The sequence below is a fragment of the Glycine max genome, chromosome 6 (assembly GCF_000004515.6).
Source record: "Glycine max cultivar Williams 82 chromosome 6, Glycine_max_v4.0, whole genome shotgun sequence".
Classification (NCBI taxonomy): Eukaryota; Viridiplantae; Streptophyta; class Magnoliopsida; order Fabales; family Fabaceae; genus Glycine; species Glycine max.
This window is the reverse complement of record NC_038242.2, coordinates 15652079-15670173: the sequence shown is the minus strand read 5'-3', so window position 1 is coordinate 15670173 and position 18095 is coordinate 15652079. Positions and strand designations below refer to the sequence as shown.

Genomic DNA, 18095 nt, shown 5'->3' with positions numbered 1-18095 from the left:
ACCTTGAACCAAAGAAGGAAGAGGTACTTTCTACGAAAATATGTGTGGTTGGGAGTTGAGAGGAGTCAAATCATGATAATTTTCTTAGAAAAACATGACATGTTATGCTTTTTTTAAACAAACTTCTGGAAAATTGGGTTTTTGGAATGCGTTAAAATTTTAATACTTTTGAAAAATAATTTTTAAAATACATTAAATATACTTCAAAAACTAATTTATGAAACATATACTAATAAACAAATTTGCATTCTGATACTTAATTTTTAAAAAAAATTGGAAAAATAAGTACGAAAAGCAATTCCCTCTTATTTATTCATAGGCTTATCAAAGTATATTTGAAGGCATTTGAATTCTACTCCTCGAATTATATTCTGAAATGTAAATTTATATTCTAAAATGAACTTCCAGAATACTATGAGAGATACAAGATTCAATAATGGGAATGCAAGAAACAAATGTCCTATTTGGATTAGGTTTGCATCTTGGGTTTATTCTTAAAGTTGGTGTCTTGGATTTGTCAATGACCCACTAAGTCGGAGCATTACTATTTCCATCCCACATTGCTATTAAAATCCTCACCGCTATAGAAATTTATTTACTAAAATAGTCCTGACATTTGACACCTTGCTACACAAAGGTAATAAGTTTTCATTGTGCATCTTGAAATTTTTTTGCGAAGATATATTTATACAATGAAAACATTTATTTTTTGTATATCTAAACAAGAGTTTTCATTGTATATAGTTTTCGCTATGTATCTCCTCAAGGTTTTTTCGAGATACAATCAAAAACTTATTTTTGTTGTGTTGTGTGAGGTGCCAAATGTTAGAGATATTTTTGTCAAAAATAAATTTGAAAAGATGGGGTTTTTAATAGCAATGTAGAGGTGCAAATGGTAGTGCACTTTAGTTTTCCTGAGTGGGAAATTGGTTGGCCCATTCAATTAGCTTTTCAAGCCTTTCAATTGGTTTCAAACCTCTAAGGTCAATATTTGAAGCTTCGCTGATTGGTCTTAGAGGAATTAAACTTAAATGAATGGTTTTATCATTTATGCTTTGTAGAAGTCGAACGAAGTTTAATACTATCACCTATGTATCATTATTTATAATTTAAGTCTTCATCCCCAAAGAGTAGATATCAATGATTATGATAAAATTAATTAGAAACCGAAAGATCAAAAAATTAGTTTATTAAATTAGTTTATTAAATTAGAAATTTTGATAAAATTAGTAGGTGAAGTAGTTAAAAAATATAAAATGACAGAAAAATAATAATATTGTGATTTATCTAAAAAAGTAATAAGAAAAATGAATAAATATATCGAGGATAAAAGTGAAATAAAATATGAAAATTTAGAAACTAGTGTTTTAAAAAATGTTATTTCAAGTAACGTTTCAAAACATATTAGAAGCTACTGAAAAATTATTTAAAAAGATTTATTTATCAAAAAATTAAATGATTTTTTTAGTTAATAAAAAAAGGTAGAAACTAATTGAAATGTCTTGTTTAACATAACCTATAAAAAAATGAATAAATTTATCTTTAGTAGTTTCTTAGTAGCTTCTAATATTTTTTGAAACAATACTTGAAATAATATTTTTAAAAATAATAGCTTCTAACTTTTTTATATTTTATTTCACTTTTATCTTTGATATATTTATTCATTTTCTTTGTTACTTTTTAAAAATAAATTATAATATTATTATTTTATGCTATTTTACACTTTCAACTATTTTAACAGCTAATTTTATTAAACACTTCTAATTTAATAAACTAATTTTTCGACTAGTTTTTCCAAACATGACCTATTACAATATCCACCTCTTTGAATTATAAAGTAAGAGAAATATGTTAGTAAAAGGAATAATTTAAGAAAACTAAATTGAATTGAAAAGAAAAAAAAAGAAAAAAAGAAAAGAAGGACTTACTTGCCATGTAATTCAGAGACAGGCAGCTGATGCTGAGTCGACCTAAGCACCCAAGATGATAAATCTCACAAAGGTCACCAGCGTACTAGTACTAGGTTGTACATATGCTGCGAAAGTTTCTTCTTGCACTCTAACATTTTTTTCAATACATCCAAGAATAAGAAGAAAAAATAAAAAATATCCTTATATATAATTGAAAATCCATATAAGACTTATATATAGATATACATTTACATATAGATTTAATAAAAAAAAGTTATATATATAAGAAAATATATTATTAGATCAAAATTAATTATTATAAAATTTATTATGTATATTTATATATGTATTAAATATACATTAAAATTTTTAATGATATATTTATCAATGTTAATTCAATTAGTTAAAATATTCTGCTAATAAGATGAAAGTCATTAAACACTTTTATACTTTATCTGCTTTGTGCACCTATCATTTTATTTTTCTACGGTCGATGACTTTGCACTTTTTTTTTGGTTGGGGTAGTCCATTACCCACCTTGCAATGCAAATTTTAATTATCTAACAGTCTGTTTTGATTTGAGACTAAAATTCTATATGTAGTACTTCCTCCGATATTTTATATAAAAATAAATAAATAATTTATCAAATAATATTAAAAATTTAAATTTTATTCAAAAAATATCTATAAAATTAAATGATTTAAGTAGTCGTAATATTAAATGATTTAAGTAGTTGTAAAATTTAAATTTTATTAAAAAAATATCTATAAAATTTTACCATAATAATATTTGATGATATTACTACATATTACAGAATTATATTATTAACATGTCAATAAATATATTCACTTGCATAGAGAATGAGTGAACATATCATTAATAGATTTTACAATAAATTAAACTATAAAAAAATAGCAATTAATACATCAAAAAGTGAATATATATTTCTTATAATTAGGACAAAGATGGACTCATTTATTTCTTACATAAAAAACAATAACTCTGAATTTGAATTCTGAGTATGCAAAGTATGTAATCACCTTAAATACTGAGAGTTTTGCTCGCTTATAGTGATTCAATTTAGCTCAAGCAAAATTGCCTCAAGTTTAAGATACTTGATACTTATGGTTTATAAAAAAGAATAAATAATCATTTTTTGGTACTGAATGTGTAAATTAGTGATAATATAGTCTCTAAAAAGAATGAAAATTATAATTTAATCTTTGAATGTGTAAAAGTGTAACAATTACATTATGTATACAATTTAATGACAAATTAATCTATAAATTTTATAAATTAATGCAAAATTATTCCTTAAAAAATATAAGTTAATATCAAATTGTTCTTTTAATATTATAGATTAGTGATAAAATGGTCCCACTACATTATATTGCACTTTTTACACATTCCAAAACAAAAAAATATTATTTCTTTTTTTTAGACAAAAGAATATGTAATAAAAGGGTACTAATAATACCAAGCAATTACATCAAGGCTATGAGAACTAAGATACAGAAAGAAAGAGAGTCATTCAAAGTCTCATTCCCAACATTTAGTGTCTCTATTTTAAAATAAAAATATTTAACCTTTTAGTTTTGTAAAATTTATAATTTTAATCCTTTTAAAACATTAACGGTAAGAGATTAATTTGATGTAATTCAAATTTAGTGACATGACATGAAATTATTTATTTAATCCACATAACAGTTAATTCCTTAATCGTTACTGTTTTCACTTTTGACAAAAGTAAATGTTATATTAGAAAGTTACATAATATAATATATTTTATGAAATTCAAAATATTAATTACATTTTTAATACCTGTGTCACAATCTTAATTGTCATATAAAATGCAACAAAGCCAATATTATTGGAGATACTAAAAAAATTTGTAAGAAGTGAGTCCCTTCATACTCAAATACAAGAAAAAATTGATTTTCATCCATTAAGAAAATTAGTTAACATTATTTAATATTAATAGTCTCAAAAGGAAAATTAATTCATTTTCTAAAGTAAATTTAACATTTAATTGCATAGGACAAAATAGATGAGGTTGTTAGAAATAAAATTAAGAACTCTAATTAAATGAATGATATTTTTGTGATGATATCATTAAATATGAGAAAATTAATTAAAATTTACTTATATTTTAATCAATTATACAAAAAAAATCTTATACTTTTTCTGTTCCATTATAATTGTTGTTTTACATGAACCAAGAAAATCTAATAAATAGCTAAAAATGAATAACAATTTTACAAAACAAGCCTTATAATCATTAATTTTTTGATACATCCTTATTAGTTTATTTTGTTTTTGTAACTAGCTATATAATTAATATTATAAGAGATATAAATAAAAAATTATTATTATATTAAAAAATTAAAATAATAATTATTTTGGAATAAATTTTTTCTTGATTATTATGGGATTGAAAAAGTATTTCATTTCACAAAGAGTATAATGTTATTCTTTATTTAACTTTGATTTGGTGATGATTTTCTGTGAAATGTCATGAAATATGAACCTGAAATTTGTGGTCCTATTCCTATTCGTTGATCTATGCAACCAGAAAAATATTTCCCATGCATTGGAGAAAGGAAAATGAAAATCAGACCTAGAAACTACCCACCTTTATGACTTGAAAAGTGTCTCATGTCAAGTCCACACACAATGGAGTATCGAAAGCCGAAACTGCAGAAGAAAAAGAGAGGTGGGGCAGCGATGTCAATTGCCAAATGGTCCAAATAATTAAACGGTGCCTACCCTGGATTTGCATTTGCTCACCTCTCTGGAAAGTGAGACATGGTGTTCTAGACATTTATTTTTTGGAGAGATCGATCTAGTGATCTACTTTAAATACTACTATAAGAATGATCAATAATTGAATAATGGAATTGAAGTACAAAATCAAATGAGGGATTTACAATTGTTCTATTATGGTGATAATAATAATCATTGGGGGTACAAAATCAAATGGTCTTTCAATGGTGTAAAGTTTAAACTCAGTTGCCCTATAATTGCACTATAATAATGTTTAATAAAAACAAACGAGAATTTTAAAGTAGGGTTTCGTTTTCAAGTGTGAAAGTAAGCATACAAAAGGTTCTTAGAATATAATTCTCCTGATCCCGTCAAAGTCATTTTACAAATTACAAATTATACTAAATCCGTAGATAACCCGGTCTATTGATAGATTGGTAAGGGTACCAATTCGTCAAATAATAAAGTTAAAAAAAAAGTCTGAATGCCGAATTCGTAGGAACTTTATTTGTACATAGGTAGATGAATATTTTATTAATAAAAAAAGTTAATGACAATAGACTTGAAAGTTTATTATAAAAAAAAAGACTTGAAAAAGTTATGAGAAAAATAATAATTTAAATTGACAAAAATTAAATCAAATAAAAGAAAAAATTAAAAAAGAATTTAAATTGATTAATTAAAGACAAAAATTAGAGAATCCAATAATATTGTAGAAGTAAATTCAGAAAATGAAAATGTTGGGAACTTATCCTACAAGAGTCACTTTTTGATGTAATGTTAATGATTTTCTCTATTTATAATTATTCTATTTTACACATGCATCTACTAGTATACTCTAACTTTGGTCTCCTGCATGAAAGAGTCAAATTTATCTATTTTCTTTCTCAAATTCATTTGCAGAGCTAAAATAGTAAATTGCATTAAGAATAAGATGTATAACAAGCTAAAAAAATGTCAACCTATCCCTGATGACTTTATTTAGATATTCTTTTCTAGTTCGATTAGAAAATAACGTCTCCCAACGCTATCCGTAAAACTTATCGTGCAAATAGGTAAAAAGTCACAAGCAATAATATTAAGCACAAGAAAAGATAATGCAAATGTAATATTCATAAATAAATAGGAAGAAATTTTTTTATCAAAAGTAATTACTTGTCAAGTTTTCAACAAAGTGAGTTTAGCCTCTCATAATCATAGGATGTTTTACAATTGCAAGAGTGAAATATTTAGTAAAGGGGGATAAGATAAGAAAATAGGATAGAAGGAAGGAATGACTCCTAATGATTATTTTTCCTTTTTCTGGTCTTTATCTTTCATAAGAAATTGTATTCTCTTGAAATTTTTGTGTGTGTTTTTTTTCCTTTTTCTCTCTTCTTCTTTTATAGGTGCATATTAGCTTAGTTAAGAGGGCTTATTGTTCTAAACCCGTTTTTACTTTCTTGAATTAATATGCTTTTCTTGATTAACCTGTTTTTTTGAACTTTATTTTACTCACTAAATATCATAAATTCATCACTTTTAATATTTTATGTACAAAAATTTAAATAATGTTAATTTAATAATTATTTACTAAAAAAAGAATTAAAAAAGAAAAATTATAAATTTTTACATAATTTAACCCTAAAATATATTTATAATTAGCTGTTATCACGGTGTCAACTCATTATCACTAACCAAAGGCATGTCCTAAGTGGATATTATGGGACCATTACCAAGTCGGTAAGGGCTACCTGTAAACAAACCTCATAATAGAGGAGAAGGAAAGTTAGATTTTATTCACATTATACACACTTTAAATAAAAATTGACTTTATTATTGAAGTCCCTTTATAGATATTCCATCCCACACAAAAAAAAAAGAAGCTCAGCCAGAGAAAAGATAACATTAAACAGATTGGACGAATGCAAAACTCGGTTAAAACAGAAACCAAATGCATAGGCATTATTATTGTCCCGCCCGCAACTGCACGCGGGGACGCCCTAGTTATTCCCTTCACATGCTATGATAGTCCTCACTCAATGCGCTGCTATTCCCTCTCACGGATTCAGAGCACAAGCAACAAAGTACTACGTGCTTATGGATCCCTTCACCCATATAAGCATTTTGTCATTATTATTTGCACAAATGAATTGTACATTTTATGTCACTATCCATCTTTTCTTTTCTTTGAAAATTAGCTTTATATTATATTCGCTTGTAGACTATGGTGATGGTGATTTCAACAAATTCTTAATCACGTCACAAACCATGAGTGGATTAGTCAATCAAAATCCAAAGAAAAATTCAGCCGGCATCACTTTCTTGAGAAAATTATTGCACCTTTTAAATTGTCAAGGGAAATTTTATTTCTTTATTCGTGTTTTAATATTTTAAATTGATAAGTGTTAAAACATTTTCTTTTTACTAACATGTTTGAAAATCGATAAAAGATGTGATTTTTTTGCTTTTGCATCTAAGTGAAGCTATTAGTTCTAGCTTATTAACACTCCGTTTGGTTTGGTAGGAAGAAAAAAGTAGATAAGACATTGGATGAATGGAGATAGGTGAAAAAAAAGTAAATTTAAATATGTTTGGTTTAAGAGAAATAATTAATAATGATCTTGAATAACATGATAGTTAATGAGGTCTATGACGGTGTGTGTTTTGGGAACAGTAAAGAATGGGTCAAAATAAGAGACATACATATTGTGAATTCAGTCAATGGGGTAGGTTCTGGTGATAGTATAGTGTTGTACAAAATTAATTATAAATAAAATTGTTGTATATTTTTTATGCCATTTTTGCATAAAAATAAATTCAAGTGAGATTCATCACTTTTATTTTATTTTTCCATACTATTTTGTATATAACAAATAGTCTCACTTTTACTACTTTTACTTCCACACATTTCCACACATTTTCCTCCATTTCTTTGTGCATGTTTGGACACTCATTCAAATTGTTGTACCGCATAAGTAAAGGTGAGTCCAACACACATGTTACATTGTGGTCTAATTAGAGATTGTTATATATGGGGCAAAAACATCAAAAAGGGTCACTTTTACATTTTATTTACCAAATAGGGGCTGTTTTGCAATTATTTATCTGGGGGGTCTGTTTTTTTATTACAAAGTGCCCCTCAAACAGGCGCTTCCATAGGGCACGCGACACGTGGCACAGCGCGACACACGAGGCAGCAGCAGGGTAGCGCCCCTGATGCGGGCGCGTCTGGTAGCGCCCTGCCGTTGGGCGCGATTGGTAGTGCCCAGCGCGTGGGCGCGACTGGTGGCGCCCCTGACGCGGGCACGACCCAGGCGCCTATGTATTTTTTAAATATATTTTAATAAATTAAGCTGATTAACGATTAAATAATTTAAAAAAATATTTGTCATTTAATTAAGTTTTCTAATTTACGACGAAACTCAATTAAATTGTCATTTAATTAAGTTTTTTGTGGTATAATATGAATTTTATAACTTTATAAAATATGAAATTTCCTTATGATCTTTTGTTTCTTAAAAAAAAAAAAGTTATGATCTTTTGGAACTTTATAGCATATAACAGATGACTCATTGAATTGATAAGTAAAACATTGATTCAGTACGTTGGTTGAGTTTAAACGTCTCTTAACATTAAAAAAAAAAGAAATTAGATTTAGACCCACTAAAAAAATACATTTTCTCCCAGACTCAACGGAACTGGGAAGGGGGGCGTGTATTTTTTTTTAATTTAAATGGTTAATTTTGTTAAAATACAATTTTTGTTCCTCTATTCTCTTATATTTATACTTTTAGTCCCATTATTTTTTAATGGAGATATTTTATTTTTTACTTTTAAAAAATCAACAATTTTAATTTTTGTGATCAATTTTAAATGTTGACATAGGTATTCTATAAACCTTAAGTGATAACTATTTATTTATTATGTACATGTCAAATATTTTTTTAAATTATTTAATCGTTAATCAGCTTAATTTATTAAAATATATTTAAAAAATACATAGGCGCCTGGGTCGTGCCCGCGTCAGGGGCGCCACCAATTGCGCCCACGCGCTGGGCACTACCAGTCGCGCCCAGCGGCAGGGCGCTACCAAATGCGCTCACGTCAGGGGCGCTACCCTGCTGCTGCCTCGTGCGCCGCGCTGTATCAGGTGTCGCGTGCTCCATGGAAGCGCGTGTCTGGGGGGCGCTTTGTAATAAAAAAACAGACCCCCAAATAAATAATTACAAAACAGCCCCTATTTAGTAAATAAAATGTAAAAGTGACCCTTTTTAGTGTTTTTGCCTATATATGGTTTATTGATAGGTCATATTTAAGCTAATTTCTAATTAGTTGACCATCAAAATTAAAAGTATTTACACAGATAAAATATGAAAATTAAACTCAATTAAAAAACGCATAAATAAATGATAAATTTTCCGGTTAAATAATGCTAAAACATATATCCAAATATAAATAAACACATACAATTATTAAATGACCTTATATAAGAACATATCTTCTCTTCTGTTTATGTTCCCTCGTATTTCCTTGGCATTAAGCAATAGAGAACTATTAAGCAAATTGAAAGAGAGTTTGAGAGTAAGGCTACAAAGGAGGCAAGTAATTTCGTGAGTGTGACTGTCAGTCTCTCTTCCTGACCTGTTTTCCAATCTCCGCAAACTCCTCACAACGATCCCTTCGCAAATAAAACAAAATGATGGAACAAGACCAGTTAGAAAGAATCACCATACCCATACCCTAATCCAAGTAACAAATTAAATTAAATACTTTACAATCATTAACCAATTTCCCACACCTTTATTACGTAAAACACTTGTTATCATCTTTTAAAAAACGAAAGAAAAGACCAAACTTGTCTTCGTGCTTGTGCACATTTTCAAGGGGCACAACGGTCCCAACAAAAAAAGTGGAGTTTTGCCACGTGGCGGACGCAGGTGGGTTGACAAAGAGAGAAGAAAAAAAGAGAAATTCAGAAAACACGATCGGGGTGGTTTGGGGAGAAGTCGTGTTCATATGCTTCCCTCCTTTTTCTGACAATACAGTTCTGCAGAATTCAGAAAGAAAAAAAACCCTCTTTTTTCTTCATCAAATTTATCTTTTTTTACTACCCTGCTTGTGAATTTCCCGTTTTGCCCCTTCCATCACCACCAGTCAGGTCTCTGTTTCATTCAGTTTTTCTCTCATTCCTCCAAAACCCAAATTTCTCTCTCTTTAGCAAACATAACATCTCACCAAAACAGATTACTGTGTTGTTGAGTTTCTGTTCTTTTTTTCTCTGTGTTGTTCTTTCCCTGTATAAACACACACACTCTCACATCTCTGTCTCTCTGCAACCGACAACCTCTGCTTCTCAATTCACATCACTTATGCTTCATTCTTATTAAGGTTTGTGTCCCTTCCCCTTCTTTTTTATTATTCGTTTTTTTATGCCTCCGAATCCGACCAGGAAGAAAAAACCAAATGAGAAAAAAATTAAGACAAAAGAAAAAAACCCCGTAATTTTCTCTGTCTTTATTTTATTATTATTTGTTGTTATTTTTTTATGCCTCCGTTCAATCCGGTTCGTGGTGTTTGTTTGTTTGTTTGTTTGTTTGTTTGTATGTTTATTTTTTTTCTTCTTTCTTTGCTGAAAATTGTTTCTATTTTTGTGACACGGTTGGTTCTGCAACCGTTTCTGTTTTCTGACCGAGTTATGGGAGATCCATGGTTGAAGAAATTTTGACTCTTGCTAATTGTGGTTTTAGATGTATGTGTTTTTATCATTGTGTCTTCGTTGGTCTTGAATGATAAAACGGTTAGAGTTAGACACGTGCGTTTTGATTTTTTTTTTCTTTCTTGTGTGTTTGTTTGGATAAGTTCCTTTTTGTTGGATCTGTTTGTGGGGGGTGTTGATTTTGTGGACCATATGTTTGATTTTGGTTGTTGCAGGGGTTTTTGTTCCTGAAAGAATTGAATATGCCGGGAATTGTTAGAAACGGGGTTCATCATGATGAAGGTGGGAGTAATGACCTGAATGGGGACCATGATTCCACCTCTAAGGAACCCTTGAATCTGGTTAAGTCCCCGAGGGGTGGTTCCGTGAGTCCGCAAAGAGGCCAGGGTGATGATGGTGCTAATTTTGGGGGTGATGAGGTAGTTGAGCCCTCCATTGAACAGCTTTATGAGAATGTGTGTGACATGCAGAGTTCCGATCAGTCGCCATCAAGGCAAAGCTTTGGATCAGATGGCGACGAGTCTAGAATTGATTCAGAGTTGAGGCATCTAGTTGGAGGACGGATGAGGGAGGTGGAGATAATGGAGGAGGAAGTGGGGGAGGAGAAAGGGCTGCCAGAAGGGAGTTCAAGTAGTGAAATATCTTCTGCATTGGGTGGCTTGTCCAATGATAAGAAGTTGAATCAGGTGGATGAGATTCAGGAGGTTCAGCCTGCAGCTACAAGTTCTGGTTCCTCAGAAAAATCTATCAAAGCATCGATTTCAATGGTGGGACCTGATAATACTTCACCCAAATCGACTTCCAAGGGAAAAATTCCTCTTTCAAAAGCTCCCATTCCAAGAAATAATGGTAAGCCTTTGAGGAAACAGATTAGTGGGGCTACTACTGGCGTGAAGACTACTAAGAATTCTCCTATGGGTAAGTCAGTGTCACGAAACCGAGCTGAGAGTACGGCTGAGTCGGCATTAGAGAAACCTGAGCGGGCACCGGTATTGCTAAAGCAAGCAAGAGATCTGATTTCATCAGGAGATAATCCACATAAGGCTCTTGACTTGGCTCTTCAAGCAATGAAACTATTTGAGAAGTTTGGTAATGAGAAACCAAGTTTGGAGCTGGTTATGTGTTTACATGTTACAGCGGCGATATATTGCAGTTTGGGTCAATATGGTGAGGCAATTCCGATTCTTGAGCGCTCAATTGAGGTTCCTGTTATTGGGGAAAGCCAACAACACGCCCTTGCTAAATTTGCTGGTCACATGCAATTGGGAGACACCTATGCTATGCTGGGCCAGCTTGAGAATTCAACAATGTGCTACACCACTGGGTTAGAAGTTCAGAAGCAGATTTTGGGAGAGACAGACCCTAGGGTTGGTGAAACTTGCCGGTATGTGGCTGAAGCTAATGTTCAAGCTTTGCAATTTGATGAAGCAGAGAGGCTGTGTCAAATGGCTCTTGACATTCATATAGCAAATAATTCAGCTCCATCTCTTGAAGAGGCAGCTGATAGGAGGCTCATGGGCCTTATATGTGAGACAAAGGGAAATCATGAAACAGCTCTTGAGCATCTTGTTTTAGCAAGCATGGCAATGGTAAGTAACGACCAAGAAGCAGAAGTGGCATCTGTTGACTGCAGCATTGGAGACACATACTTATCCTTGTCTCGATATGATGAGGCTGTCTTTGCATATCAGAAAGCGCTAACAGTTTTCAAGACCAGCAAAGGAGAGAATCACCCAGCAGTGGGATTAGTCTTTGTACGTTTGGCGGACCTGTATAACAGGACAGGGAAGATAAGGGAATCGAAATCATATTGCGAGAGTGCACTTAAAATATATGAGAATCCAATGCCTGGAATTCCTCCGGAGGAGATTGCCAGTGGTCTTACGAATATCTCAACTATCTACGAGTCAATGAATGAGCTTGAACATGCACTCAAGTTACTGCAGAAAGCACTAGAGATATATAATGATACCCCTGGTCAGCAAAGCACAATAGCTGGAATTGAAGCTCAGATGGGAGTCATGTACTACATGTTGGGGAACTATTCCAAATCCTACAACACTTTGAAGAATGCTATTTCAAAGCTTCGTGCTATTGGAGAAAAGAAATCATCCTTCTTTGGTATTGCTCTTAATCAAATGGGACTCGCCTGTGTGCAGTGTTATGCCTTAAGTGAGGCTACAGAATTATTTGAAGAAGCAAAGAGTATTTTGGAACAAGAATATGGACCGTATCACCCAGAAACACTTGGGGTCTCTAGTAATCTTGCTGCCACATATGATGCAATTGGCAGGTATCCACTTTTTTGTCTTCCTTTTTGGGTCATTTCCTTTTTCGAATTGCAGATATCTTTTCATTATTAGATCATATGCAGTATTTTTTTCAATTTACTGTGGTATTATGAGAAGCAGGCTAATAATAGTAATAATAGTCTGCCTAATCCAGTCATGTCACCCGTATGAATATATTCCATTGATTCATGCAACTCATGTGAATATAATGATTGGCTTTCATTGTGGCATTCATGTTTAGGAGTTAGTTACTAGGTTTGAGACTGCACTTACTTTCCCTTTGGGTTTTTGTTTGTGAGAAAATCAGCTACTTGAAACAAAGATACATCAAGAGAATGATAAGTCTGATTCACCTCCTGAAACTTTTGTAGCTATTGATCTGGAAGAAAAGCAATTACTGCTATTCATTTTAATCAATGACTGGGAAGATGGATGTTTAATAACAAGACATGGAATCTATTGCTTCTGTGTGATATTAATGCTATGTTTGGTTTGAGGAAATAAAGTGAAGGGAGAGAAAATTTTGAAATTTGAATTATAGAGATAATGGAAGGAAAGAAAATTTTCAATTTTCATTTCAAAGAGTCAACTTTTCACTCTCTTTTTCCTGCCATTTCTTCTCCATTCAAACAAATAAAAAAAGGCATCATTATCGGAATTTTCTATCATTTTCGTTTTCTTTCTTCTCATCCAAATAAACTGGAAGAGTTTTTTTTTCTACTCATGGGGTTTGATCTTCTATTTCAGGCTGGACGATGCAATACAAATTCTGGAGTACGTTGTTAACACGAGGGAGGAAAAACTCGGGACCGCAAATCCTGAGGTGGATGATGAGAAGAGAAGGCTGGGTGAGTTGTTGAAGGAAGCAGGTAGAGTTCGGAGCAGAAAAACCAGGTCACTTGAGAACCTTCTTGATGGCAATGCTCACGCTGCAAACAACGTTGTCATCAGGGCATGATGAGGATGTCTGTCTGTCAATGACTCATGAAGGAAAATCGGTGTTTTGCAGGAACTCAAAAGTGGAGCAAGCTAAAATGTAGAAGAGATAAAAATGTCCGGACAGTATTAATTTATTGGGTACAATTGAATGATTGAAGAGTGTAATTTTTGTGCTTAATTATTGTTTATATGATATGATGTAAGTAATTATGGTGTATAGATACTCCCCTTTGTTTGTGTATACAAAATTTTTTCTCCTGGTTTCATACATCAAGAGGACCTTTTTTCTCCTTTTGTTTTGAGACTCTAAATTGCCGATATGAGTTGACAATTCCGTGTATGTTGTTTCTTAAATTGAACTCTGCTATTGGTTGAAATAAATAATTTAGATTCATTTTCACCAATGAGTTGTGTGCTTAATATATTGTTTCTTCAAAACTATAATTGGTTAGAAAATTCCAGATTAAAACATTATTTTCATATAGGTTAAATATCCCAATATTATATAATATAAGTACCATTTTTCCCATCATTTAGATTGATTGGTCAAACGGTAAAATTCATAGTTATTTGGTGTTCATCATGAATTAATTACCTTGAACGAAATTTATATCTGACTGCTAAAGAGTAGTTTAATGACTATATTGCTCGATAGTGAATACAAAATAAGGTCATTTTTATGGGGCTACTTTGTGAACTATGCAGCATGCAGGCATTGGTCGATCAGCTTTACAAGTGATTTTTCTTCCTCCTCGGTGCGTACGTCAACTTAAAAAATTAAAGTGATTGATATTTAGCACTTCTATAGTTACTTAAATAATTTTATTAGTTAGGAGTTATTCAATAATAAAATTTGAGAATGAAATTGATGATTTATTCTCAAATGTACCCCCCAAAAAAATATGTACAATGGTGCACGATACATTCATTGCATATGTAACTTTTCAAACCCTGCAGACGAATATCACACTTACTCGTGCAATTGTTATTGTCATGCTGCAATTCATACTTAAACACCTTATTGTATTTGAATAATTATACCATGTTTTATGCCCTTCAGAAGATCAACAAATGATACCTTAGTTGCTATATATATATATATATATATATATATCGACAAATTGTTGGCAGATATAATGGACCACTGCCAAACTGTTTCTCCTTGAGGTCACAGGAACGGCCTTCTCATCCTCTGCTTACAGAAAAAAAACACCCAAGTTAGCCTTTGCTTAGTGTTCTCAACCTTCCAATCTCTCAGAGGATTATTCAATAAATACAATTAAGTTTTACTTTTATAGTACGACTAAACTACAAAACTTGTAACACAAAGCGTATACAAATTGGCTGCTACGTACCTAGGGAGTCTTGAAAAAGTCGGTAAAAACAACTATTTCATCATCATTATTTTAATTTTTAAATTTGCGGTAGATTCGAGGCCAATGACTGGTTTTACTTCGATTCCTTTCTCGTCTTCATTATAAATTGTGATTTGTCACGACAGTATATGAACCACATAAAGTATAGTTGGTCTCAAACTTGTTCAAATCCAACGCTATACTTTGTCAGTTTGTCTCGAGTAATTTTGGAAATTGAATATGTTGTATTTCTTTGCCTGTTGTTCATTTTTTTGTCTGTCTCTTGGTTAATCGGAAAACTGGAGTGTTTAGAGGAAAAACCCATGTCAGATAACAATTCTCCTCTTAGCCATATATGATTGGAAGTTTTCAAATAAAGAAAATAAATGCCTTTGTAGATGATAAGCTTGAGAGGGAAGATGAAATATAGTCATCACTTGGTCGAGCAATTGAAGGATCAGTAATTTCATTTATCATATTCTCTCATGACTATGCTTCTTTGCATTGGTGTTTAGAAGAACTTGTGACAATACTTTAATGCAGAGAGAAATATGGACATATTGTAATTTCTATTTTTCTACCTTGTAGATTCCACACATGTACCACAAGGCGTTCAATTTTACAAAATATAAGATCAGTGTGCAAATCTGGAGCATGCTTCGGATAAATCTGAAAATATATCCGGAATTGAGTCATCAATATTTCGGTAAGCTCTTTTTCCTACATAAATTTTAATATTTTTAAGCTGTTATATAGTTATACACATATATCACAACCAGAGATTGCTTAAATTGCAAAAAGATTCATATCTTCTACCAAGGCAGAAGGAGTCCTTTCTACGAAGCTATTCAAGAATAGATGGAACCCTTGATTTTAAAGATTAAAATATATTTTAAATCTAAGATAAATTAATAATTTTTGTTTTTTATTACTAATAAATTTTTTTCGTTGAATTTCTAATAAAATAATTTTTATTTTTGTCCTTAATATTTGGTTTTACTCCCTTAAATTAGTGATTTTTTTGTCTCTAATTTTTTTTACTGGTAGAAATTAATTACGGTATCAACTAATGAGCTGCCTTAGAATCATGTAATTTTTGTTATTTTGTATTAATTCTTTTGAAAATATATTAGTCTTTTTAAAAAATACTTGATAAGAACTAATAATAAATTAACAAAATTTACTAATTTACGATAAACTAAAACAAAATATGAAAGACTACAACAAGATTTTTGTTTTATTAGCTAATCAAAACAATTTTTTTATTATAAACTCAAAACAATTATATCTTTTTATTATTTTAATCATAAATAATTAGTTACTTTGTTGGTACTCCTTTCCGTTGAGCTCTGTGATGTGTGGTCACATCAACTTGAAACTTGGGATGTCTACTATTTGACGGAAAAAAAAAATAGGAAGTATGGAAAAGCAAGCTATACAAGCTTGAAAAGACGTCTCTTACAAAAGTTTAAATTTTATGATGTAGAAACTGTGTTATTATGATTTAGATCATAAAGAGTAAATAAGACCTATCTAGCTATCTAGATCTTACATGTTTCTTTCTTAAATCACATATATTAGAAAATAACAGCTCTTCATTGAAAGATGATGAAAATCATAATTGATTGAACTGAACGATAAATAAAACTTAAAGTAAATTTTAATTTTTTTTAATTTAAATATGTTATATCCTTTTACTAATATATGTAACATTTTTTTTTCAATATGATATTTTTTTATATTTTATAAATACTAATAACAAATATTTTTTTTATTGGTGAGTTTAAAGCATAAGTTTAGTTTCTTTATTTTGGACCCACTCTTATTCAATGATTGTTGGCTTAGAAAGGCTAAAAGATAAAGCTCTCATATCTATGAGGATAATTGGGTAGTATGCCTGATGGTTTACAAGAAACAGCTTGAGAGAAGTTCGTTGAGAGTCTAGCAAAGACCTTGAAAGTCACATTAGGTTGTGGGATCCTAATGACATTTATGAGGCATTTAAAATTTACAAGTTTAAAACTTAAGTATCCCATCTTTTGAATAACATTTGAGATTTTTTGTGAGAATTGTAGTTTTTGATGATGCTTAATTTTTTTCCTACATTGAAAGCAGGTTTGAGGCCACTAGAAGCATACGAATTCTCTTACCAACAATCAAAAGAAGAAAAAGTTAAGCCCTCGAGTATTTGCTTAGACGAGCAAACTACAATTTCTGAAAATTTTGGGGTAAGATATTATGATTGCTTCCATCAACTTGATATTTTTGTTGAAGGGCTTCAAATTTTGGTAACTGAACTAGATTTATTATTATTAGGGAAAGAGAAAGACTCCGAGTCTCTCTATATATTTTAAATAAAAATAAAATAAAAGAAAAAAGAAAGGTTTAGAAGTTAAAAAAAGTAAGGAAAAGAAGTAACCAATTAAAAGGTAGTGGGGGAGGTTGTTAAAAAAAAACTGATGGAGGGTAAAACTGTTAAGAAAATACATACATCAAATGGAATAATTCTCATTATTAATAGTTATAGATTATTAATATTATTATTATTATTATTTTCTAAGATCCTTTCCAGAAAAAACTTATACTGAAATTGCCAGAGGGAAGAATAAAAATCCTTTGCTTGGATTGAAGGTAAATATATATATGTGCCTCAGTTATAATTATCTGCAAATTCAGGGAATACAAAACCAACTAATTTAGTTCATTTGATATCTTCATTTTGTTTCATTTTATTCTAATATCTGGTTAATTTAAAAGAGGTTGACCTCAGTAACTCCTATGAGTTAGAGGAGCAACCAAATTTATCAGAAGCCGCAAATAAGTAATGGTTCTCAAGGATTATTTTATGTGAACTAGTATGCATCCATCTATTTTCTCCGTGGACAAACTTGAGAAATTGGACCTATCGCGGGTCCCTTACCATACTCACAAGTAATTCCCATTTATGCAGCTTATATATCTCAACCTTGATTATTGCAAGAATCGTATGGAATTCTCACTGATATAAAAAAAATATGAAACAACTGAGATTACAATGGACAAAGGTCAAAGCATTTCCCTCATCATTTGGATATCAAAGCAAGCTTAAATCATCACTGCTTCTAGGAAGCAGCCACATTGAGAGGTTACCTTCATCCA

The 18095-nt window shown here is 30.9% G+C and overlaps 1 protein-coding gene across 1 annotated transcript; it reads left to right on the top strand.

The window, feature by feature from the left end:
* The first annotated feature begins 9630 nt into the window (after positions 1–9630).
* Positions 9631–13819, top strand: LOC100783201 (protein KINESIN LIGHT CHAIN-RELATED 3). The gene is made up of 3 exons (XM_003528103.5): positions 9631–10044; positions 10588–12665; positions 13411–13819. The coding sequence occupies exons 2-3, from the start codon at positions 10615–10617 to the stop codon at positions 13619–13621; spliced, it is 2262 nt and encodes a 753-aa protein (XP_003528151.1). The 5' UTR covers positions 9631–10044; positions 10588–10614; the 3' UTR covers positions 13622–13819.
* The last annotated feature ends 4276 nt before the right edge of the window (positions 13820–18095 follow it).